The following is a 26,626-nucleotide window of genomic DNA, read 5'->3' as shown; positions in this document are numbered from 1 at the left end:
AGTGACTGATGGGAACAACAATCTTTGACAATGGTCCTGTATTAAGAGAGAGATCACTGTAGTTGGCAGCAGAGAAACAAGCTACAATGTAAGTGAAGATTATCAAGCTTGTATTAACCTTCACTAAAGTGCTCGTTCTGCTGCCGAGATTTTAAGTGACATTACGGAAAGGATTTCTAAAAGGTCGATCGGTTGAGCAAGAGCATTTTTATTAACAAGCTTTTGCAAAATTGTTTGAACCCACCAGACTCTAAAAAGTTTTGGTTCATCTTTCCAAACATCACACCTCTGGTTTTGGTTGATATTAAGTTTACTGATTTACATGCAACTACGTTGCTCTATACATGCTTTACTGGAAGTGTGCCAAAAGGCCCCTTTAGTAAGTTACAAATTAAGATTTTTATTGCTTTAAATTTTAGCAACAGCGTTTTCCTGAGGGTACCAAAGTATTCAAATTCCCAAATCATGCAAGTACTTTAATGACAATTTGATACAGTGAGCCAAGTCAAACATCTTTGCAGCAATATTTCTATATTAAACAGCCAAGTAGAGTAGTTGCTTTAATGTAGAAGTGCCATTACACAAACATACCAGCACAAATACCTCCGAACAAACTTACTTTGACCCAATATGTGAGTAAATAAATTAACTTGACTCTTGTACCATTTATTCCGTGTACTGGGCATTTAAATGAGTGTTATAACACACAGGTTCGACACAAGGAGTTCAGTTTGAGATCTTTTTATTGGGGTCGCTCGTTTACTCAGACGGACACTCTACTTTGCCGGCGTTTATGTCATCGATGACATCATGGGGAGGACGACCATCGATGGTGCATCCGACAGACTGAGCGGTACCCAGGATCTCTTTGATTGTTCCTGAGGGGGGACAAATACAGATGGTCAACTGCTGATTAATGTCAAAGTAGGTCTCATCATACAGGAGATAAGTGGCAATTTATGGTTCATTTAGGGCGTTTTCACACATGAAAGTCCGAACCAAGGTTGTTTGTTACATTGTCTACATTTGATCCGGTAAGTTGTGGTTTCACACGGCAGTTTTGCAAGCGCACTAAAGATCTATACGTGACAAACCTACGTCCTGCCGTCACGTGAGCTACGTCTCCAGATACTTCTAACTGATTGGTTTGTTGAAGGGCTTCCTCGTCCTCTCATATGCTCTGTGTCGGAGTTTTTCCAAATGACTGCCGCGGCCCTTTGTTTTGTTGTGATGTTGAGAAGCAAGACACGGGAACTTTCTTTCTGGAGCATTTATTCAGAGACAAACTGAAACCTACGCTGAACATTTACCACTTAAACTGCTGATAGCCGACAGCTGTCTTCTCTGAACCCATTCACCGCCACTCTCTCACTAAGCACCTTAAAAAGGAGCTTCTCCGGTCTTGTAACACAAGGAGAGCCTGCCAGAGCTTCTTGTATTTGGTCCAAAAGTCCGAACCATCCAAAAAATGCTTTCACACTATAAACGAACCGGACCATGGTTTGGTCCGGACCGAGACCACCTCTTTTTATCGACCCAAAATTTGGTCTTTTGATCCGGACCGCGGTCCGGGGGAGGTTTCACATCTGTAATTTTGGTTCGGATCAAACTAAAAAGTCCGAAAGTCCGGACAAAATGAGGTATAAAACGCCCTTAGAGAAAATCCAGGGGGGAAATATGGGATAAAATGTGTTATTGGTTTGATTGTTGATTTGTTCCAGACTTTACGGCACAGAGTTGTCCATTAGTTTGGGGCAGCTCTGTTTCCTAAAGCCGGGTCACTCTGAGCCTCCACTGGATTATACTCAGTCACTGAGTGAGACGGGCATAGTGGCGGGAGGCTGAACAGCAAACTTCATAGACCGATAAAAGAAAGGCCTGAAGGAATATCTGGCTGGCTGTGGCGCTTTAACTCTTATTTTCTTACCGGAGAGCTCTCTGGCAATGGAGCGATGCCTCATGACGCGAGCAATGCCCACAATCTCATCGAAGGTCACACTCCCACTGTGCTTGACTGGAAAATAAAGACAGGGTCAAGTACGCAGTAGAACCTTAATCCTGTGCTCTAAATGGTTTCTTCAGAAGGAGACTGGCACTTACTGTTCTTGACCTTCTTCCTGTCACGAGGAGGCTCCTTCAGAGCCTTGATGATCAGAGCCGACGCAGAGGGAACGACCTCCACCTAAAAACAAACCTGAACGTCATAACAGGTCGTCATCCTGCCTCCAGCTCAAGTATTAATAGAGTTCTGTTCAGAAAATAGTCTTCTTCCTCTCAAATATAGAGATTAATGGTTCTTTTGTGTCAAACTGAGTGTTCAGACTGCTCATAAAGTGGTGTATGTATGACACACCAATGCGTATGCCATTTTGGTGCATTCTCAAGACGCATAATCGCTTTTTTGTGCGTTTATCAATGCTGTTTGACCTACATTACGTGTTACTACATTTTTGCTGTAGAGAGTAGTATGAAAAGACTTAAGTCCGTGACGGCTGGGTAAAACAGGACTTTGACCCAGGAGAGACGGGATCGCGTCCTGTGTGGCGTTTTTCAACAGTTTTATTTTTTTTAAGCCTTCCTCAATGTTTCCTTCCTAAACCCAACAGTTGGTTTTCCTAGGCGTGTGATGTTGGTCACTGTTGCGTTTGTCTTTTTGTGTTATTTAAGCCTTTCCCAAGGTTCTTCTCCTAAACCCAACCTTTTGACGTTTGTGCGATAACACCACGTGGTGTGTATGTTTACATCTGCTGTATACAGTGTAGACCTACACCTGGATAGCTTCAAATGCATACAGATAACACCATTTGGCTTTAGGAAAATGGCAGGTATTTTTACGCAAAGTCATGATGCCATGTTTGAATCTTTGGATTCAGAAAAGACATCCCAACTTTGAGAAACTGGGCTGGACACAATTTTGACATTTATACACCAAACGATTGACCTAGAAAATAATCTACAGATTACTCGATAATTAAATCAATGGTTAGTTGCCACGAGGGACATGATGACTTACCACTGCCTGCCTGTTCTGGATGGTCAGCTTCACAGTGATCCTCAGGCCCTTCCAGTCACCGGTTGCCTTGGCAATGTCGTCCCCAACTTTCTTGGGAGACTGGTGAGAAAACAAATCCGTTGAGATCAGCAGATGGAAAAAGAACAGACCTAAATTACTCACCAAAGCTATGTGTTAAAATGTAAACTATAAATATTCAGTCCAGGATAACGGCACACCGGAGCCTCAGCTTGTGTTCCAGACTTTACGGCACAGAGTTGTCCATTAGTTTTGGGCATCCCTGTTTCCTAAAGCTGGGTCACTCTGAGCCTCCACTGGATTATACTCCGTCACTGACGGACAGGCATAGTGGCGGGAGGCTGGTTTTAAAAGATGGTACAATGACATTGTCACTCACCAGACCCAGAGGTCCGATTTTGGGGGCCAGGGCTGAGGTGGCTCCGACTTCTCCTCCTGTGCACCTCATGTACACTGTTAGACAAAAGGAGACAACCTGATTAAACATTTAATTTGATCATTTCAAAAACGTGTACAGTCACAAACACCCATTGACCGATCATAAAAACAGTTTGATATTCGTCACAGCTTCACAAGTAGTGCAGTGATTTAAATAATACCTGCACCACTGTTCTTATCTTGTCCTGTAAACTTCTACGAACTGACAGATTATTCCAGGAAACATGTTATTAGTTTGATTACGATTTGTTCCAGACTTTACGGCACAGAGTTGTCCATTAGTTTGGGGCAGCTCTGTTTCCTAAAGCCGGGTCACTCTGAGCCTCCACTGGATTATACTCAGTCACTGAGTGAGACAGGCATAGTGGCGGGAGGCTGAACAGCAAACTTCATAAGACGATAAAAGAAAGGCCTGAAGGAATCTTTTCACCGATTATCCCAGGAACAGTGTAACGAAGGTCTCAGAAAGTCGCCACAAACTATCAATGTATGCAAAAGCAATTTAACTCCAAATTGTCATCACCGCTACAAAAATTCAATAATCCTATGAAAACTGATGCAACAAACACACCAAAGTACCAGCTGGTTCTAGAGCTGGGTGATATGGAGAAAATCAAATGGCACAATATTGTAGGGTTGACTACTTGCTTTCACTAAATCTTTACACCATTGAATGTTTAAATCTGCAGTAATGTGGATACAATCACTAAGTGGGCAAAGGTAAATAAAACAGCTAGTAAGTATACCCACTTAGACATTATATCCACGTTACTGGAGATTATAAGAAATCTCAATGTAAATATTTTTTGAATAGTTAATTAACACTACGATATTGTTGCAGTATCAATGGGAGGTATTTGGTCAAAAATCTATACATTTGATTTTCTCCATATCGCACAGCCGTATGTATATATATCACAATATCCAAAATTTAAGAAGATATCTAGCCACACGTATTGATATAACGCCGAGCCCTTGATGGTTCTACTCGGATCATTTAGCTGCGTTGAAACTGTCATGTTGGTTTGAACGCTTAACATTTTCGCATTTAAGAGCTGAAAAGTTCTGCTAATCGGCATGAATCCAACGTGATTGGTCAAACAAACCATCTATAGACCCTTTTCACCTCAGACATGTTGACATGTCATAGTAGGAAAAGCACATGTGTATTCAAACGCATTACTGATGGCTACATTCCACTTAGGAGATTTCCTGGTATTGTGCATGCCGACTCACTGAAATATCTTACTGGGACACTTGATGGAATTGAGCAATCCTTAAAGTTATCAAGTTCAGCTGTGCTTTTCCTATTATAAGTCAAAATGTCTGCTGTGAAAAATGTCCATAACTTCATACATTTACAACTAACTGATTTTCAAGCCTGCTCTGGGAACAGAGCAGCGATTTACAGATTTATAATATATGAAAGTTACCTGAATTGTAATTAAAACACGAAGGGTCATAAATCACAACTGATTGCACGACTCAAAACGTGATGAAGCAGTCTCATTTAAATATTTAACCTAAAATAATAGATTACTTTAATGGATTAAAGTAGGGTGAATGACGACTGACAGGTGTCGGCTTTTAAGTTATCTCGATTGAAAGGAGCATTTGTGGGAACGGACAATAACGTAGTTTCAGTTCATTCGTAACTAATAACAATACAAAAACAAAAGTGTAGGCTATTACAAGAACTCAAACTTATCGACAAGTAAAATTCAAAAGTTCGTGCGTATAAAGCCAACAATAGGATCAAAACAATACAATGGAATTTCAAGATAATACACAAAATGGTTTTAAAAAGACAAAAGTAAAATCACGTTTACGAGGCTAGCTGAGTTAGCTAAACTAGCTGCTAGCTAGCCAGCTAGCAATCACTCATCCCACGTGGAATTGCGTGTGAGTTTGCCCCCCTACTGACAGCCTATTTCTAGTCTAACCCGCCACAAATCATTCAAATTTCACCTGATTGACACACTTAAACATGCAGAGATTAAATCAGATATATTTTTCCCCTTTCTTCGTCGCGTTTCGTGCCCCATCTTTACCGTTTTCTCTACGCCGTTCACAGGCCGGCAGCCGCCACAGAACGACTCCATCTTGGCTGTGAACAAGCTGCAGCTTTTATTACCCAGTGGACACTGAAAACATACCAACTTTAATCTCGGTGGGGTCGAATTTAGGAGGCATGTTGCTGCTGTAGTAGTAGCGCTCAGTTCAGCTTGGTTGGTGAGGGTGTCGGATGAACCCGGGCTCGGGACGACCGATTACTGTTGCACCTTCACCGCTAAAGGGAGAAAGAAAAGGACCGAGCAAATGCCGCGGAAGGACTTATACCCCCGTCAAGTATCGCGAGATGTTGGGATTCAGTTAACGTGACGTAGTTCCAATAAAAGGGTGGGTTTATCCTACAGCCATGGTTTATCCAGTATTCTGGTTGTTTTAGGCCGATTATAAAGATAACACTGTATGGCTTAAACATGTTGGTATAAAATAAAATTATAACGGCAGGTTTATAGAACATATTTTGAAGTTATTTTAAAAGTTATTAAGTGTTCCTCACAGCTGCTCCAAATTCACTCCTTTATCTGAAATACAACATATTAGAAAAGTATTTTTCTTATCATAAAAATTCTTCCTAAATCACATTGACTTTCTCTCCTTTTAAACAACCGTTGGGTACTTTTAGGTAATAATCTTTGAGCTGTTTTATAGTCTTTAATTAATAATAAACAGTGAGTTTGTTGGTTCATATAAAGTTGCTTTGTTTACAATTCTTATGTCTCTTTTTTGAAATATGCTAATATGTATTTGGACTTTCACACATATATACAGAGCTATAGGAAGCAGAACAAGGTAAATAAAGAGGCTTCATTTAGAAAATATTATGCAACTGACTTTGAAAATCTTTATTTTTTTTATTATTTAAAAAAAGACTTTATTTATAGGACAGCTGATGACATTAAGGCGAGAACGACATAAAGCAAAGGGCCGCAGGTTGGAGTCAAACCCACGGCCGCTGTGTCGAGGAGTAAACCTCTATATATGGGCGTGCTCTCTACAAGGTGAGCTCACCGGGTGCCCAAAAATCTTTCTTTGATGTAATTTATAGGTTTACATGTTTCCAACATGAATCATTATCGATCATCACTCTCAGAAATGTTATTCCAACATAATTTATCTCGAGTTAGCTTTGTGTATTTGTTGCACAATTCCCAAAAATGATGAATTAAGAATAATAAAACATAAAAGAACATAAATAAACTACTATAAAAGTAGATTTTCTTGGGGTCTATATTACGTCGTATCGGTAGGGTTGCAGAAATTGACAAAATGTAATATTGCGATATTGAGCAGAAATTTTGCAATGTCAATATTTATTTTGATATTCTTAAACGTTACGTTACGTGAAAACCCATCAAAATACATTTATAGAATATCAAAACAGCAGCTTTTTGCACAACACAAGGGTTCATTTAAACTGACAGTAGAACCTGAATAAATAAAGATTTTTTTTTCGGGATATTACTTAGCCTGACTCCGTCCTCCTATTCCGCTCAATTTTCATTTCCCTTCAGTACTCCGTCTGGGTTTGCGGTATATTCTTGGGTTTTCTCCGGCAAAATATTTGGCGGTCCAATCAGCGAACAGAGGGAGTGGCTGAGAACGGTGACGTTGAGGACGTACACTAGAAAGATTACTACTATTACTCATCGTACAGTGTCTTGTGGTGGTTTTTGAGGTGAGAAAAGAGGTTGTTTGTAATGCTGGCCAAGGAAATATGCGGGCTCTAAATTGATCACAACACACACAAAGTAAACAGAATATCACATACTTTTCGATACATTTTCGATATTGATATTGCACATCGTGATAAAATCTAAAAATGATATTAAGTCGATATATCGTGCATCCCTACGTATTGGATCGGTGCATATGAGTACTTGCCGATACCGATACCAACATTTTAGGCAGTATTGGAGGCTTTTCCGATACTGGTATCCGTATCGGAACATCTGTAGTAATTATTGATATCTGGGAATATCTGGAAAGGAGATGGAGACTGAACAAATGCTGAGTACAATGAGTTCAGACTAATGCAGCTTTATTCACACAACAAACAAACATACTTTCATGAAAGATAGAACAGTTGACATGCACCAAATGTATATGCCAAGGTTTCTCTCCTAGAAAGGAAGATAACCATGTGTACACCCTCCTAAGAGCATGCACCCATAGTGTCTCTACAAACATCAGAATAACTCCTCCTTTATACTTTTTGTCCTCACACACTTCAAGCTATCTATTTCAGTGCAACAGTTTACTCTTAAACTACACCTTTTATGGCACGTGCTCCTAATAGATTCCCACATTCCTGGCTCCAATTCCTCTGTGTGAAAGTTGTACCCAAACTCATAATAGATTCACACATTCCTGTGGGTGAAGGTTGTCCCCAGACTAACCTTCTTGTGTAGTACCCTACATACAAGATATAAAATACATTTGAAACATGTAGGCGGAAATATCCAACCTATCAATCCTCCCCTTTTTATTCTAATTGAGGTACAGTACTACAATGTGATATGCAACAATATGAACCCCTGGAATACATTTTGAATGATGATTATAACAAATACATCCCTTACATGAAACATTAACCCTTGCATTGAATTTCTCATGCACCTCTTTTATTCAACTTGCACTTGATATTGAAATACCCTACAGTGACAAAGTAATTAAATGATTTCCGTTCGCATATCTTCTTCTCCTACATCGATGCATCAGAGCAAAATCTGCCGTCTCTCACTCTCCCCGTCCTCTGATCCGTCTGCTGACCTTTCCTCGACTGTCCCTTCTGAAAGAGCCTATCGATAGGTGACGGAGACCTCAGAGTCATCCCCACCCTGGCCTCTCGCATTGTCACATTCTTGCTTTTCAGTCTCGACACTGAACTGCAACTCCAGTTCATCTCGAAAACCATCTGGGTGTCCATTTCCACCATGGGCAGTTGAAAATCTGCGGCCTCTCCCTCTCCGCTCGTTCTGTAACACCAGATGTGTTTCTGGTGCTGGTGTCTAATGGAGGGGGCCCCATGTTGCCCACTGAATGGAACAGAATACTGAGCCCACGATCCGTGATCCCGGTTCAGCTTTTTACTGGTCCTGCAGCTTGGGGAAGTGAGACGGCCCGCTCTGACACATCGAGGCCCTGAATAAACACAAAACACAACTCCTCCAGAAGCATGATTTGTGCTTTTACTCATTTTAGTTCTCTTGATTCTCTTTCTACGTTGTAATCTATGACACTGATTCAAAATGTTGCAACAAAACAGTAACAGTATAGGAACTTCATTATGCTAATTCAAAAGTATATTTATCTCTCTCTGGTCTATAAAGCTGTTAATCATTCGTCTTCTTTTTTCTTTTCTTTAGGCCTGAGCCGTGTTTCACATACTTTTGTCCTCAAATCTTTCCCCTTCTTAACTTATGCTTCAGAAGCAAGCATAACTAAGTCACATCTTGTTCTGGTTTTCTTTGTAATGTTAGGGTCTGGCATGACGTCTTACTATAATTTTGATCCATTTTGAAATAGCAGATACACAAAACACATAAACAAAACAAGACAAAAACTCACAAACAAGTACGCTGCACCTGATCCCGAAATTGGAGTCGGTAATGGTCAGTTTTAAATCTTTACTGGCTATGTACCCTCATCGAATTCACCTCCTAAACGTCTGTGCACTCCAAAATAATCTGGTTTGAACTAACTGTCAAATCTTCACTTAGGCCTTATGTTGCCAGTTGACATGGACCAAATGTATATGCCAAGGTTTCTCTCCTAGAAAGGAAGATAACCATGTGTACACCCTCCTAAGAGCATGCACCCATAGTGTCTCTACGAACATCAGAATAACTCCTCCTTTATACTTTTTGTCCTCACACACTTCAAGCTATCTATTTCAGTGCAACAGTTTACTCTTAAACTACACCTTTTATGGCCGATGCTCCTAATAGATTCCCACATTCCTGGCTCCAATTCCTCTGTGTGAAAGTTGTACCCAAACTCATAATAGATTCACACATTCCTGTGGGTGAAGGTTGTCCCCAGACTAACCTTCTTGTGTAGTACCCTACATACAAGATATAAAATACATTTGAAACATGTAGGCTGAAATATCCAACCTATCAATTATAATGATAAATGTAACATCATGCAGACTATTTTGAGGGAATATTGTGTGCGTGTAATGGACTTTGAGGGTTTTGTTGGTGGAAAGTTATTTTCTGACTGGTTCATGAACTGAGAGGAAACCAAAGTGCTGCGTGTGGGAGCTGAGTGCAGCAACAGGATAATGGGCCTGAAGCTGTTGAGTTTTGCTAAAATATAAAAGAATTACGTCAGTATTATAGTGTATATTACTCAGTGGTGAAATGCAACTAAATTTACTCAAGTTCTGCACTTAGGATGCATTTCAGGTACTTTCTACATTTATCTGACATCTGATGCCTACCAAACACTAGAAGACTCTGAAGAGACTTTGAAAAGACTAAAGTCTGACACCATCTCACATCTAAAGACAATCTGTCAAAATGTCACTGAGTTTTTGAGTCACAGACTGTGTCACAGTCACACTGTGTGTTGCAAGTTTACCCCCACTGGACCTAAGCCACAGGGAAGTGATTTTTTAATGTAATTTTTAGACGTTTTTTTAAACTACAGTTGGGCAGCTCGGTTGGAAACATTGATGTAAGCATATTTCCAGTTTGCTTTTGGCACTAAGTTGATGTAGGGCCTCATGTAGTCTCGCTTTGCCAGACCTTCCTCCACAGCACTGCGGAGGACAGTCTGGCTAGTCCACACAGAAAAACGTGCCCTGGTTTACTGGCATTTCTTTAAATCAAACACTCTCATCTTGGGGAGGGGGACTAAGCGCGGGACGAAGCCACGGTGACTCTGCAAAATAGCCTCGGGGAAGGAACTTGTTTTGGTGGAACATGTGTACGTTCAAAAGTAGTTTTAGTCGTGCAACAGAAAACCAAGTCAAACTCGTTCATCGTGGAGGCCAAAGCCGTTTCAAACAACCGGTGTTCATCCGTGGCCATCTTGAAATGTTTACTAATGACTTTGACGTCGCAGCGCTGTCGTCGTCTGCTTAGCTCACCTCTGGCCCGCCTATATCAGATACACCGATGTGATTGGTGCAGCTCGGCTACAAGGGCATAGTTAATGAGCGTCATTACTGAATGCCAGAGTGACTCGCTGAGCACATTCAAATTGTGCTCTCGCGAGAACTCTGGATTTCGAGGGTTAGGGTTGGAGGGTTCCTTGTACAATTCACAGCGTTAGTTCTCTGAGAATGTCTTTCATATCTAAGCTAAATTAGTATTGTAACTGAAATATCCCTCATCGAATTGATATTGAATTGACTCAAATGAAATCTGGAAATCAGTGGCGATACCCAAACCCCTATTTCTGACTTGATGAAGGATCTGAACACGTCCTCCACCGGTGTTATTAAACCAGTGTTCTCCTGTTTGATTCCTGCAGGAGTCTTTATTTGACTCAGAGCTGCTGGACAGGAATAGCAACAGAACACAAGAGGGAGTAAGTGGGTGAGAAGCAGAGATCATCACTGTTGGGCTGTTTAATATGCATCACGAAAATCTGTCAGGAGACAGTCAGAAACTCACAGCTCATAATATGAAAGGAAAGCTTTATCTGCATCTTCAGGAACTCCTCAACATTCAAAGGAAATGTCACATCTGAATCATCATGTACATATCTGTCTATACGGTTCATACTGAATAGCCATATTTATTCTTTTTTTCTTATAATACATGCTGTTAATACACTGCATATATCTATATTATTCTTACTACTATCATGTTACTGCTACTACATTGCACATATCTGTACATGTTGTTCATATATTGTTTATATTACATAGCCATATTTATTCTGCTTTTATAAGGTATCTGCTAATACACTGCACATATTTATATTTAATTTATAAGATAATAAGTTTTCTCTTTGTCTGCCGAAAGAACGTGACAGTATCCATGCCCCTTTTTTATGTTGGAAATATAAGACGTGATTTTATTTTTCTGTTGACTAACGGTGATATTACATTTTTATTTTCTTTCTCGTGTTCATTTCTCTTTCTTTTCTTGTCACTTCATCAAGCTGGCTTTATGTTTTTTTTCGTAGAGTTCAAAGTGAATAATGACACCAACGGAGGACATTGAAAAAGAGATAAGAAGAGATAATACGTTTTCTCTCCGTCTGCTGAAAGAAAGCAATGAATAATAATGATTTATTGTGTTGTAGCTGAATATTTCTGTTTCTTACAACTTTAATACATCACATCAGTTGCTGCTGTAATGGATCTTGGACATTATAATGATTAATAACTCACTCTAATACTAATTATTGAGTGTATTTTAATGTTTGAACGACCTGGTTTGTAACATATTAACATGTTCAGTTAAAGTCACGTTACACCAACATGAGACCCAAAGGAGTCCAGTTTCATTCCTGCAGCAAGTGATGCACTTATACATTTCCATTGTCTTCTGTGTGTGTGTGTGTGTGTGTGTGTGTGTGTGTGTGTGTGTGTGTGTGTGTGCAGGCATAATCAGTGTGGATGCACTTATACCTTTCCATTGTCTTCTCTGTGTGTGTGTGTGTGCATACATGTGTGTGTGTGTTTGCATGTGTGTGTGTGTGTGTGTGTGTGTGTATGTGTGTTTGCAGGCATAATAAGTGTGGATGCACTTATACCTTTCCATTGTCTTCTGTGTGTGTGTGTGTGTGTGTGTGTGTGTGTGTGTGTGTGTGTGTGCGTGCATGTGTGTGTGTGTGTGTGTGTGTGTGTGTGTAGTCATAATCAGTTTGGAGGGATAGGTGCCAGCTGTTATTTCTGCATAAACAAACTGTGAGCCTGAAGCAAGAACCATCGAAGCCAAGGTGGACGTTGTACTCTCACACACACACACACACACACACAAAACACACACACACACACACACACACACACACACACACACACACACACACACACACACACACACACACACACACACACACACACACACACACACACACACACACACACAGAAACACACACACACACAGAGTCCGACAGCTCATTTGTTAAACTCGAGGGAATGATTCGATTTCAGCAGAGTTGTTCTCTCTCTCAATCTCTTCCTACTTGACCTTTTCCTCGTGTTTTCCAATCAGCAGCTCTCCTCCTTCTCTATCTCCTCCTTCTCTATCTCCTCCTTCTCTTTCTCCTCTATCTCTTTCTCCTTCATCTCTATTTCCCTCTCTTTCTTCTTTTTTGGTCTAATTTCTCTGCTGTACAATGTTTCTGCATTGATTTTGTTTTTAAAGCCCGAGGAAATAAAACTAAAGGCTGAATACACAGCTTGTAAACAGATTCAAAAGAAGGCCAAATTGTGTTTTGGATTCCTGACCCTCCGTGGTCTCCAAGTATTGATTACCTAGTTAATAGACAGTTCATCAATAGCAGCTGGTTCAGACCCATGATTGGGTTTTAAAGAAGGAAGTCGATTTAGCAACTTTAATCTCTTAGTGCACATGCAGCAGTGGTGCATGGAGTAAGTACTCAGATTATTTACTTGAGTACAAGTAACAATAACATAGTGTAGAAATACTCTGTTACAAGTAAAAGTCTGGTCCTAGCATCAACATGTACGAGGGTAGTGTGTGTGTGTGTGTGTGTGTGTGTGTGTGTGTGTGTGTGTGTGTGTGTGTGTGTGTGTCTGCCAAACAGGGAGGGAAGGGAAGTAAATACAGGTAATGTGGCCACGTTACGCTACGTGATGCTTTCTATGCACGTCAAATACAGTGGGAAAACAGACCGCTGCTGTGACTCAACATGCAAACAGTGGGAAGCTCCTGCAACTTTAACCAACTCATCAAATATGCTCTGATGAACCTAAGCAAAAGTACAAAAGTTTACCTAAAAGTACTGAAAGTAGAAGTACTCATTACGCAGAATAATATATATTATTGTATTATAATTATTGATGCATTAATGTGTTCATCACGTCAACGTTGCAGCTGGTGAAGGTGGAGCTCTTTTTTCTTTTTAAAGATACATTTTGGGGCATTTTAGGCTTTTATTTGACAGGAGAGCTAAAGTTAACGACATGCAGCAGAGAGCAGCGGGTCGGAATCAAACCCACAGCTGCTGCGGTAAGGACTGAGCCTTTGTACATGGGGCGCACGCTCAACGAGGTGAGCTACCAGGGCGCCTGGTGGTGGCGGTGGTCGGTCACGTTAGTTGTCTCGCTCAGGTCTGACTAGTCCACACAAAACGTGCTCTGGTCCACGACGTTCTACTTCCGGGATTACTCCGTTGTCGCCGGAAAATCTGCCAGATGTCCCTAATTTCGGCCGGATGTCCGACACTTTCCTCTTTTCTTTGTGTTGGCGTTCTAACCTCCGGCTGATTTGTGAGGACTATGGTTAACTGCTCCTCAGATCTCTGCAGGGTAAATCCAGACAGCTAGCTAGACTATCTGTCCAATCTGAGTTTTCTGTTGCACGACTAAAACTACTTTTGAACGTACACACGTTCCACCAAAACAAGTTCCTTCCAGAGGCTATTTTTGCAGAGGCACCGTGGCTCCGTCCGGTTCTTAGCACCGCCCAAAACAATTGTGATTGGTTTAAAGAAATGCCAGCCCATCTAGTGGGCTCAGAAAATAAAGAAAATTGTTCATGAAGCTTTATTTGGCCATCACAACATAAACCTGCTGTAACCAAACTGCGAGCGTTTCAGTTATGAGTATTTCCTGCCACTTCTAGTGGCGATAATTCATGAAACGCTCCTGTGGGTATCAAACGTGCGGTATACTAGCATTTTTTTCAAATAAGCTGCACTTTTGCCGCATAAATTGCCAATTTACGCGCAAAATAAGCGGGGCTTGCTTGATTTCATCATCCCCGCATTTTCGTTGCAAAAAAGTCTCTAGCAGAAAGTTGAAAATCGTGCGTTTACTTCACACAAGAGCAGCTATTTTCCCGTTGCCATGGGAACGTTATGAAGTGACGTATTTACGCGACGTAAACGTCATCGAAAAAGCAGGGTGTTGGAGGAATCACTTTTTTTCTCTTTTTCATCAAACCTCAATTTTTGCAAGTTCCCGCAATTTCATCGCATAAAATTGCATAAATATCCCTCATATTCCATCGCATTATTTAAGAAAATGTGCCACATAATCAAGGATTTTTGCCTCGCAACAATCACAAAAAACCCTCAGCATTTTTCTGGAAAGAATGGATATTTGGAAGGAAACTATGGAAACTCCCGCAAAAAGCAGAATCGTGAAATATAAACACACACTGATGCCATTTGCTGAGTTGATCTGTTTGTTTTCCATGTTGGCGGATGGTTTCACTCCCCGCTGACTCGTGTTTGTTCAGGCAGAAAACAGGAAGCCGCCGCCAACTCGACAAAAACTAAAACTCAGCCGCCTTTAGGGGAGACCTCATCATCAGCCAGCAGCGTGGCTCTTTAAATATATCATCTCTCTTTTATTTTCACCTGTGCAATGTGTTTCTCTCTGGTCTTGCTGCACAGTGAGTCAGCGTATACGTTGGACAATTCACTGCTGTATTCATTTCAGTAAAATAGTTCAAAGGAAACCTTATATTTTATTTGTTATTAACCCTCCTGTTGTCCTAGGATCAAATCTGACCCATTTTCAAAAAGGTTTCTATATCAGAAATTTGGGTTTCAACCAAAAATTTCAAAAGAAAGTAACGTGGATGGTCCCATACAACTATTACTCTTCACAAGTAAAATACATGATCAGTTCACTACTTTCATTGAATCTTTAGTTATTTTCAATTTTTAGATCATTTGAAATTCCTTTTTCATAAAAGAACGTTGAAAAAAGTAACAAAAATGTCAGGGAAAAAAATCGCCAAAAAGCGCAGAAAAAAAAAAAAACGGCAAAAACATCGGGAAAAGTGACCAAGAAAACATGGATAAAAGTGACAAAAACGTTGAATAAAGTGACATAAACAACAATTTTGACCCAGAAAAACAAACGGTTGCTACACGGTCGACAGGAAGACAACACGAGGGTTAAAGCCCCTGGAAAACAGCTGCTGGGTTGTTGGTTGTTGAGATTTCTTCCCTGACAGATGTAGAAAAATATTTAGAAAAAGAGGAAGAGAAACAAGGGGATTAGAGCTTTAAAGACAGCCACAACAAAAGAGATTAAGACTGAAATGATTTTGGCTCCATGAATATATTACACAACTACAAGTTGGTGAAAAGAAATCTGAATCTTTATGAGTTCTACCAGGACAAGATGTTATTTGGCTCATTGCATCCTGACATGTTTTAATCCGGTTTCAACTACGTGAAACACGTTATTTTGAAAATTTCTGTCAATAAAAGTTAGATTGTGACTCTGCAAAATAGCCTCTGGAAGGAACTTGTTTTGGTGGAACGTGTGTACGTTTTAAAAGTTGTTTTATTCGTGCAACAGAAAACTCAGATTGGACAGATAGTCTAGCTAGCTGTCTGGATTTACCCTGCAGAGATCTGAGGAGCAGTTAACCATAGTCCTCACAAATCCACCGGAGGTTAGAACGCCAACACAAAGGAAGAGGAAGGGGACGGACATCCGGCCGAAAAGAGTGACCTTTAAAAGACATTTAACAAGCAGAGCAGAGCACGAGGCCTTGTTTACAGCACGATGCGCTCGGTTTAAGATCCAGGATCCGTCAGGCAGCTTGTAAACTGAGAGGCTCTTTGTACAGTCAATAACTGTAAAAGGACAGTTGGCCTATATAATCTGATTCCTTTCTGAGGGTTTCCTCTTCATCTACGCTCCACGGACTTTCCGTCTGTCTTCTCTCCATTACAAGAAACCGGAGACGGAGAGGTAGAGCACTAACAAAGCCTTCCGACATCACACAGTGCCATAGTGATGACATACAGTCCATGTGAAAGCGCGGTAGAGACCTGATTTACGGCTCAGGGGTTAATTAACGAGTGTTTGTGCTGAACCGAGGGCGAATTATCAGTTGCCCTGCTGCACAGGTCCCCCGGTGATTTGGCACAAATTAAGAGAGAGCAGAGCAATTCCCCAGGAGTTTGGTTTAATTTCTTCTGAGACAGAGATTCCACTGAACCATGTTAACCCGCACGGCACCATCAGGAAATGAAGTGGCAAAAAGAGGCTTAAGGTTTCCAAACAAAAGGAAATGAAAGGCTGCTCTTTTGTCCCTATCAGCCGGCCGCTGTAAAACACGGAGAGGAGAGAACAGTATTACAAAGTGCGAGATGACATTGTATTTATTTATTTGAACCTGTTCTGACTGAACCTGTGTTGTCGGCTGTAGATGTGATGAGCTTTGCTGAAGTGGTTTTGTGGTGTTTTTGCTGTTACCTCGCACGGCAGCAGGATTTCTCGCGATAACACACGAGATCCCGCGAGATCACGGCCACGTTCAGCCCCGACGAAACGTAGCAACGCGTTTTTATGACCTGAAACGGGGGTGCGTGGATCACCCTGTTGTGTGCGCAAGCACTCTGCCTCTTTATTACCAGTTTTACAGTCACGTCTCTGCTGATTGGGTATCACCTGTGACACAGCCGCACCAAACGAGAGACAACATAGCCCGTTGCCAGAGCCGGCCCGACCCATAAGCAAACTAAGCTTCTGCTTAGGGCCCCGTGGCTACCAGAGAGGCCCCCAAGAGCACTTGAAATGTCCCACAAGAGAGCTCATAACAGAGCCGGTCTATTTAAAGATAGTGTTGCTGCTAATAAGTCTCACATTAGTCTTTAAATGCGTATTTGTACATAATGAGTGCTTAAACTAATATTTATAATTTGTGTAAGCGGAGAGTCCCCCAAACCAAATCCTGCTTTGGGCCCCCAAAAGTCTAGGGCCGGCCCTGCCCTTTGCACACCGTTTCACACCGTAGCAACACGGTACACACCACACAGGTGAGATTTAGGTGAGATTTTCTTTTCTCAGCTGCTTTTCTTTTTTTCGGTCAAGAATGAACTTTGAACCTCCACATCTGTTAAAAGGCTCCCAGCATGCTCCTGCAACCTCATGGTGTCCCAGCATGCTCTCTGGTTTCCCTCCGCCTCCCCCCCTGCTTGTGGATTATAATTTAATCCCTGATATTCATCAGCCGGGAGGTCAGAGGTCGTCTTATTACAAACCGCTCTCATCCCGGCTGTAGATGAACTGGATTGTACCGGTTTGTTTGAGATGAGCACCCGGGGAGACACGCTGAAAATAAAAAGTAAATCAGCGAGGTTTGATTAAACTACAACTTTAAGCTACTTTTTAAAACTTTTTTTTTTACAGAACAAACGGAACTACGTTACGTTCTGCGTCACATACTTAACTGGACGTGAAGTAACGTCTGATTTTAACCCAAACCACAATCTTTTTCTAACCCTTAGTAGTTGTCGTGCCTAAACATAACCAAAGATCCTTTATACTAAAGATAGTGCATTTCATGCAGCGCACTTCCCGTCTCCTAAAGGGGCGTGGCCTCGTTTGAACGTGTAGTGAACGTTGTGTGGAGGCATAGACAGTTAAGGAAATGGACCAACAGATCCCGTGTCTCTGGACGGAGACCAGTGAAGGATATTAGAAGCACTTTTCCGGTGATGGCTGAGCGTTACTGAGCAGCAGAGGTGTCAAAAGCATTCCCATTCATTACTCCAGTAGAAGTATAGATACTAGGGTTTGAAAAGACTTGTGTAGAAGTTGAAGTATCACCTTAAGCTTTTTACTTAAGTAAAAGTGTAAAAGTACTGGTTTCAAAACTACTTAAAGTATAAAAGTAAAAGGGGGGAAAAAATGCCATTAAGGACAAAAGCTCCACAGGGGCCTATAGTGCACTACCCCACCTCCACAAAATAACATTTTTCTAAAGGCCATAATGACTATAATTATGTTATATTAAAATCATACGTGCAAACTCAGAAGGGCTGAAAAAGGTGACACATCTCTTCTGTGTGGCAGCTGTGTAATAAGGTGATTTGATATAGATTGTTGTTTATATACTATATATACTACTATATATCTATCTATCTGCCTGCCTTGGCCAGGACACTCTTGAAAAAGAGATTTTCAATCTCAATGAGTTTCTTCCTGGTTAAATAAAGGTTAAAAAAAAATGAAAAAAAAATATATACTATATGTTCACCTGAAAACGAGTTATTGTTGTAATTGTGCATACAAATATCTTTAATAACTAAATAACACAATACTTGTACTTTTACTTTCAGTACTTGAGTAGTAGATTTTAAAATAAACTACTTGCAATACTTAACAGTCAGTGAACATTTTTAATACTTTAGTACTTCTACTTAAGTGTGTTGCTTAAAGAGCCATTCTACTTCAACTCAAGTCACTTTTTTTGATAGAGCACTTGTACTTTTACTCAATTATGGGTCTCTAGTACTTTACAGTTTTTTCCAACTGCTTACACACAAAATCTTTTCATGTCACACGATTTTGGAAACCTCTCACTCAAAGTGCAAAACTACACAGCAAATCTCCAAAACTGTAAGCTATTTCTCAGCCTTTCACTCAGCTTTCAATTGCATAAAACACTTTTTTCAAAACATTACACACAATTCTCTACATAAGACACAAAAATCTAACAGGAAGTGACTTGCTATCCATTTCTAAACACAACCAATCAAAATGCTACACTTATTTACCAGGACACTCACACACACTCCTCACATTTGCAAACACATTATGTCAAAACTGAACACTAACCAATCACTGCTTTAGTATAGGCCTATACACAGGTCAAAGGTCAGATTACCTGTTTGGAACAATGGATGCCAACAATAGACAGAGAGTAAGAGGAGTAGGAGGAAGAGACAGGGGATAACAACGAGGAGGAGGAGGAGGAGGAGGGAAGAAGAGGAAGAAGGAGAGCCATCTCTGATGAGATCAGGGAGAGAAGCCCATCTTGAGTAGCTTTACATTGGTGTCCATACTGCATGCAACTATCTAATGACTATTTCAGCTTTACTAATCAATCAGACTTGTTCTGCACAAAGTGCATACAATTCTGTATTTTCTGTTTTACTGTAAAATTACATTGTATTTTACAGGTACACTTTTCAACCACTCTCAGCAGATGACTTTCTCTCTAGAACATCGTAAATGTAGATATAAACCTATGAAAGACAAAAGAGCTTTAGATTTAGAACAACAGTGTGTACATGGTATATCCATATATTTACTATTATGAAAAACGTGTTTGCCATTTGATGCAAATGCTTCATTTTGAGATGAGTTTATGGTATTTTGAATGCAGTGTTACATTTTGAAGGAGATGTGAGGCATTTAGCATTTTGTGTGAGCAGTTTTAGGGGAATTGTGTGTAGAGTTTTGAAAAAAGGAGACATAGTTTTGGAAACTTGTGTAAGCAGTTGGAAAAAACTGTAAACACATCTGTTCCAAAGTTGTCTCACCGTTGCATCGTGCTCACACGCACAAACACTCTGACTGACCAGAACTACATAAACAGCCACGCCAGTGAAGATTTTAGACCCTTTTTAGGGGGGCTCATCTGCAGCCAGGGGAGACCCCACCTATCTACAGCTAGGAGAGACCCCACCTATCTACAGCTAGAGGAGACCCCACCTATCTACAGCTAGCGGAGACCCCACCTATCTACAGCTAGAGGAGACCCCACCTATCTACAGCTAGCGGAGACCCCACCTATCTACAGCTAGAGGAGACCCCACCTATCTACAGCTAGAGGAGACCCCACCTATCTACAGCTAGGGGAGACCTCACCTATCTACAGCTAGAGGAGACCCCACCTATCTACAGCTAGAGGAGACCCCACCTATCTACAGCTAGAGGAGACCCCACCTATCTACAGCTAGGGGAGACCCCATCTATCTACAGGAGACCCACCTATCTACAGCTAGGGGAGACCCACCTATCTACAGCTAGGGGAGACCCCACCTATCTACAGCTAGAGGAGACCCCCCCACCTATCTACAGCTAGAGGAGACCCCACCTATCTACAGCTAGAGGAGACCCCACCTATCTACAGCTAGAGGAGACCCCACCTATCTACAGCTAGAGGGAGACCCCACCTATCTACAGCTAGAGGAGACCCCACCTATCTACAGCTAGAGGAGACCCCCCTATCTATCTACAGCTAGAGGAGACCCCACCTATCTACAGCTAGGGGAGACCCCACCTATCTACAGCTAGAGGAGACCCCACCTATCTACAGCTAGAGGAGACCCCACCTATCTACAGCTAGGGGAGACCCCACCTATCTACAGCTAGAGGAGACCCCACCTATCTACAGCTAGAGGAGACCCCACCTATCTACAGCTAGAGGAGACCCCACCTATCTACAGCTAGAGGAGACCCCACCTATCTACAGCTAGAGGAGACCCCACCTATCTACAGCTAGAGGAGACCCCACCTATCTACAGCTAGAGGAGACCCCACCTATCTACAGCTAGAGGAGACCCCACCTATCTACAGCTAGAGGAGACCCCACCTATCTACAGCTAGGGAGACCCCACCTATCTACAGCTAGGGGAGACCCCACCTATCTACAGCTAGGGAGACCCCACCTATCTACAGCTAGGGGAGACCCCACCTATCTACAGCTAGGAGACCCCACCTATCTACAGCTAGGAGACCCAACCTATCTACAGCTAGGGAGACCCCACCTATCTACAGCTAGGGAGACCCCACCTATCTACAGCTAGAGGAGACCCCACCTATCTACAGCTAGGGAGACCCCACCTATCTACAGCTAGAGGAGACCCCACCTATCTACAGCTAGGGGAGACCCCACCTATCTACAGCTAGGGGAGACCCCACCTATCTACAGCTAGAGGACCCCACCTATCTACAGCTAGGGGAGACCCCACCTATCTACAGCTAGGGGAGACCCCCCACCTACCTACAGCTAGGAGAGACCCCACCTATCTACAGCTAGAGGAGACCCCCACCTACCTACAGCTAGGAGAGACCCCCACCTATCTACAGCTAGGGGAGACCCCCACCTATCTACAGCTAGGGAGACCCCACCTATCTACAGCTAGAGACCCCACCTATCTACAGCTAGGGGAGACCCCACCTATCTACAGCTAGGGGAGACCCCACCTATCTACAGCTAGGGGAGACCCCACCTATCTACAGCTAGGGAGACCCCACCTATCTACAGCTAGGAGACCCCACCTATCTACAGCTAGGGAGACCCCACCTATCTACAGCTAGAGGAGACCCCACCTATCTACAGCTAGGGGAGACCCCCTACCTAGGATCTACAGCTAGGGGAGACCCCACCTATCTACAGCTAGGGAGACCCCACCTATCTACAGCTAGGGGAGACCCAGCTAGAGGAGACCCCACCTATCTACAGCTAGAGGAGACCCCACCTATCTACAGCTAGAGGAGACCCCACCTATCTACAGCTAGGGAGAGACCCCACCTATCTACAGCTAGAGGAGACCCCACCTATCTACAGCTAGGGAGACCCCACCTATCTACAGCTAGAGGAGACCCCACCTATCTACAGCTAGGGGAGACCCCACCTATCTACAGCTAGGGGAGACCCCACCTATCTACAGCTAGAGGAGACCCCACCTATCTACAGCTAGAGGAGACCCCACCTATCTACAGCTAGGGAGACCCCACCTATCTACAGCTAGGGGAGACCCCACCTATCTACAGCTAGAGGAGACCCCCTACCTATCTACAGCTACAGGAGACCCCACCTATCTACAGCTAGAGGAGACCCCACCTATCTACAGCTAGGGAGACCCCACCTATCTACAGCTAGAGGAGACCCCACCCCTACAGCTATCCCCACCTATCTACAGCTAGGAGACCCCACCTATCTACAGCTAGAGGAGACCCCACCTATCTACAGCTAGAGGAGACCCCACCTATCCCCACAGCTACAGCTAGAGGAGACCCCACCTATCTACAGCTAGAGGAGACCCCACCTATCTACAGCTAGGGGAGACCCCACCTATCTACAGCTAGAGGAGACCCCACTACAGCTAGGGGGACCCCACCTATCTACAGCTAGAGGAGACCCCACCTATCTACAGCTAGGGAGACCCCACCTATCTACAGCTAGGGGAGACCCCACCTATCTACAGCTAGGGGAGACCCCACCTATCTACAGCTAGGGGAGACCCCACCTATCTACAGCTAGGGAGACCCCACCTATCTACAGCTAGGGGAGACCCCACCTATCTACAGCTAGGGGGACCCCACCTATCTACAGCTAGGGAGACCCCACCTATCTACAGCTAGGGGAGACCCCACCTATCTACAGCTAGGGGAGACCCCACCTATCTACAGCTAGGGGAGACCCCACCTATCTACAGCTAGGGCTACAGGAGACCCCACCTATCTACAGCTAGAGGGAGACCCCACCTATCTACAGCTAGCTAGGGAGACCCCACCTATCTACAGCTAGGGGAGACCCCACCTATCTACAGCTAGAGGAGACCCACCTATCTACAGCTAGAGGAGACCCCACCCATCTACAGCTAGGGAGACCCCACCTATCTACAGCTAGGGGAGACCCCACCTATCTACAGCTAGAGGAGACCCCACCTATCTACAGCTAGGGGGAGACCCCACCTATCTACAGCTAGGGAGACCCCACCTATCTACAGCTAGAGGAGACCCCACCTATCTACAGCTAGGGGAGACCCCACCTATCTACAGCTGAGGAGACCCCACCTATCTACAGCTAGAGGAGACCCCACCTATCTACAGCTAGGGGAGACCCCACCTATCTACAGCTAGGGAGACCCCACCTATCTACAGCTAGGGAGACCCCACCTATCTACAGCTAGGAGAGACCCCACCTATCTACAGCTAGGGAGACCCCACCTATCTACAGCTGGGAGACCCCACCTATCTACAGCTAGAGGAGACCCCCACCTATCTACAGCTAGAGGAGACCCCACCTATCTACAGCTAGAGGAGACCCCACCTATCTACAGCTAGGAGACCCCACCTATCTACAGCTAGGAGACCCCACCTATCTACAGCTAGAGGAGACCCCCCACCTACCTACAGCTAGGAGAGACCCCACCTATCTACAGCTAGGGAGACCCCCACCTATCTACAGCTAGAGGAGACCCCACCTATCTACAGCTAGAGGAGACCCCACCTATCTACAGCTAGGGGGAGACCCCACCTATCTACAGCTAGGGGAGACCCCACCTATCTACAGCTAGAGGAGACCCCACCTATCTACAGCTAGAGGAGACCCAACCTATCTACAGCTAGCCCCACCTATCTACAGCTAGGGAGACCCCACCTATCTACAGCTAGGGGAGACCCCACCTATCTACAGCTAGAGGAGACCCCACCTATCTACAGCTAGAGGAGACCCCACCTATCTACAGCTAGGGGAGACCCCACCTATCTACAGCTAGAGGAGACCCCACCTATCTACAGCTAGGGGAGACCCCACCTATCTACAGCTAGAGGAGACCCCACCTATCTACAGCTAGGGAGACCCCACCTATCTACAGCTAGGGAGACCCCACCTATCTACAGCTAGGGGAGACCCCACCTATCTACAGCTAGGAGACCCCCCACCTATCTACAGCTAGGGGAGACCCCACCTATCTACAGCTAGAGGAGACCCCACCTATCTACAGCTAGAGGAGACCCCACCTATCTACAGCTAGAGGAGACCCCACCTATCTACAGCTAGAGGAGACCCCACCTATCTACAGCTAGGGGAGACCCCACCTATCTACAGCTAGAGGAGACCCCACCTATCTACAGCTAGGGGAGACCCCACCTATCTACAGCTAGAGGAGACCCCACCTATCTACAGCTAGAGGAGACCCCACCTATCTACAGCTAGGGGAGACCCCACCTATCTACAGCTAGAGGAGACCCCCACCTATCTACAGCTAGGGAGACCCCACCTATCTACAGCTAGAGGAGACCCCACCTATCTACAGCTAGGAGAGACCCCACCTATCTACAGCTAGAGGAGACCCCACCTATCTACAGCTAGAGGAGACCCCACCAGCTATCTACACAGCTAGGGAGACCCCACCTATCTACAGCTAGGGAGACCCCCACCTATCTACAGCTAGGGAGACCCCACCTATCTACAGCTAGAGGAGACCCCACCTATCTACAGCTAGGGGAGACCCCACCTATCTACAGCTAGAGGACCCCCACCTATCTACAGCTAGAGGAGACCCCACCTATCTACAGCTAGGAGGAGACCCCACCTATCTACAGCTAGAGGAGACCCCACCTATCTACAGCTAGGGGAGACCCCACCTATCTACAGCTAGAGGAGACCCCACCTATCTACAGCTAGGGGAGACCCCACCTATCTACAGCTAGAGGAGACCCCACCTATCTACAGCTAGGGGAGACCCCACCTATCTACAGCTAGAGGAGACCCCACCTATCTACAGCTAGGGAGACCCCACCTATCTACAGCTAGAGGAGACCCCACCTATCTACAGCTAGGGGAGACCCCACCTATCTACAGCTAGAGGAGACCCCACCTATCTACAGCTAGGGGAGACCCCACCTATCTACAGCTAGAGGAGACCCCACCTATCTACAGCTAGAGGAGACCCCACCTATCTACAGCTAGGAGACCCCACCTATCTACAGCTAGAGGAGACCCCACCTATCTACAGCTAGAGGAGACCCCACCTATCTACAGCTAGAGGAGACCCCACCTATCTACAGCTAGGGAGACCCCACCTATCTACAGCTAGAGGAGACCCCACCTATCTACAGCTAGGGGAGACCCCACCTATCTACAGCTAGAGGAGACCCCACCTATCTACAGCTAGGGGAGACCCCACCTATCTACAGCTAGAGGAGACCCCACCTATCTACAGCTAGAGGAGACCCCACCTATCTACAGCTAGAGGAGACCCCACCTATCTACAGCTAGAGGAGACCCCACCTATCTACAGCTAGAGGAGACCCCACCTATCTACAGCTAGGGGAGACCCCCACCTATCTACAGCTAGAGGAGACCCCACCTATCTACAGCTAGAGGAGACCCCACCTATCTACAGCTAGGGAGACCCCACCTATCTACAGCTAGGGAGACCCCACCTATCTACAGCTAGAGGAGACCCCACCTATCTACAGCTAGGGAGACCCCACCTATCTACAGCTAGGGGAGACCCCACCTATCTACAGCTAGGGGAGACCCCACCTATCTACAGCTAGAGGAGACCCCACCTATCTACAGCTAGGAGACCCCACCTATCTACAGCTAGGGAGACCCCACCTATCTACAGCTAGGGGAGACCCCACCTATCTACAGCTAGAGGAGACCCCACCTATCTACAGCTAGGGGACCCCCACCTATCTACAGCTAGAGGAGACCCCACCTATCTACAGCTAGGGAGACCCCCACCTATCTACAGCTAGAGGAGACCCCACCTATCTACAGCTAGGGAGACCCCACCTATCTACAGCTAGGGAGACCCCACCTATCTACAGCTGAGGAGACCCCACCTATCTACAGCTAGAGGAGACCCCACCTATCTACAGCTAGGGAGACCCCACCTATCTACAGCTAGGGGAGACCCCACCTATCTACAGCTAGAGGAGACCCCACCTATCTACAGCTAGGGAGACCCCACCTATCTACAGCTAGGGGAGACCCCACCTATCTACAGCTAGCTAGGGAGACCCCACCTATCTACAGCTAGGGGAGACCCCCACCTATCTACAGCTAGAGGAGACCCCACCTATCTACAGCTAGAGGAGCCCCACCTATCTACAGCTAGGGAGACCCCACCTATCTACAGCTAGGGAGACCCCACCTATCTACAGCTAGAGGAGACCCCACCTATCTACAGCTAGGGGAGACCCCACCTATCTACAGCTAGAGGAGACCCCACCTATCTACAGCTAGGGGAGACCCCACCTATCTACAGCTAGAGGAGACCCCACCTATCTACAGCTAGGGGAGACCCCACCTATCTACAGCTAGGGAGACCCCACCTATCTACAGCTAGAGGAGACCCCACCTATCTACAGCTAGGGGAGACCCCACCAATCTACAGCTAGAGGAGACCCCACCTATCTACAGCTAGGGAGACCC

General features: G+C 44.3%; 1 protein-coding gene and 3 non-coding genes across 5 annotated transcripts; all 4 read right to left on the bottom strand.

The window, feature by feature from the left end:
* Positions 1 to 725: 725 nt before the first annotated feature.
* rpl12 (ribosomal protein L12) lies at positions 726 to 5,792 on the bottom strand. Of its 2 annotated transcripts, none has more exons than XM_028581111.1 (6): positions 5,521 to 5,792; positions 3,411 to 3,484; positions 3,014 to 3,112; positions 2,101 to 2,182; positions 1,928 to 2,014; positions 726 to 878 (listed from the first exon to the last, which is right to left on the bottom strand). In XM_028581111.1, exons 2-6 carry the CDS (start codon positions 3,477 to 3,479, stop codon positions 760 to 762), a joined length of 456 nt encoding a protein of 151 aa, XP_028436912.1. In that variant the 5' UTR covers positions 3,480 to 3,484; positions 5,521 to 5,792; the 3' UTR covers positions 726 to 759. The 2 variants fall into 2 exon arrangements, with proteins under 2 accessions (XP_028436912.1, XP_028436903.1); XM_028581102.1 differs by having other exon boundaries at positions 5,626 to 5,791.
* Positions 1,711 to 1,838, bottom strand: LOC114561550 (small nucleolar RNA SNORA65). Its single transcript, XR_003693380.1, has one exon. It is a non-coding gene; the product is annotated as a small nucleolar RNA SNORA65 (small nucleolar RNA).
* LOC114561556 (small nucleolar RNA SNORA65) lies at positions 3,244 to 3,369 on the bottom strand. The gene has a single exon (XR_003693381.1). It is a non-coding gene; the product is annotated as a small nucleolar RNA SNORA65 (small nucleolar RNA).
* Positions 3,714 to 3,841, bottom strand: LOC114561542 (small nucleolar RNA SNORA65). The gene has a single exon (XR_003693378.1). It is a non-coding gene; the product is annotated as a small nucleolar RNA SNORA65 (small nucleolar RNA).
* Positions 5,793 to 26,626: the final 20,834 nt, after the last annotated feature.

The sequence above is a fragment of the Perca flavescens genome, chromosome 1 (genome assembly GCF_004354835.1).
Source record: "Perca flavescens isolate YP-PL-M2 chromosome 1, PFLA_1.0, whole genome shotgun sequence".
NCBI lineage: Eukaryota > Metazoa > Chordata > Actinopteri > Perciformes > Percidae > Perca > Perca flavescens.
The sequence above is the reverse complement of the archived record's forward strand: the minus strand, read 5'-3'. Positions and strand labels throughout refer to the sequence as shown.

Coding starts and splice junctions, on each gene's coding strand:
- rpl12 (XM_028581102.1), bottom strand. CDS start 5,662: ATGCCTCCTAAATTCGACCCCACCGAGATTAAAGTTG. Junction 3,485..5,625: donor CCCCACCGAGATTAAAGTTG/GTATGTTTTCAG, acceptor TTTGTCTAACAG/TGTACATGAGGTGCACAGGA. Junction 3,113..3,410: donor AAATCGGACCTCTGGGTCTG/GTGAGTGACAAT, acceptor TTTTCTCACCAG/TCTCCCAAGAAAGTTGGGGA.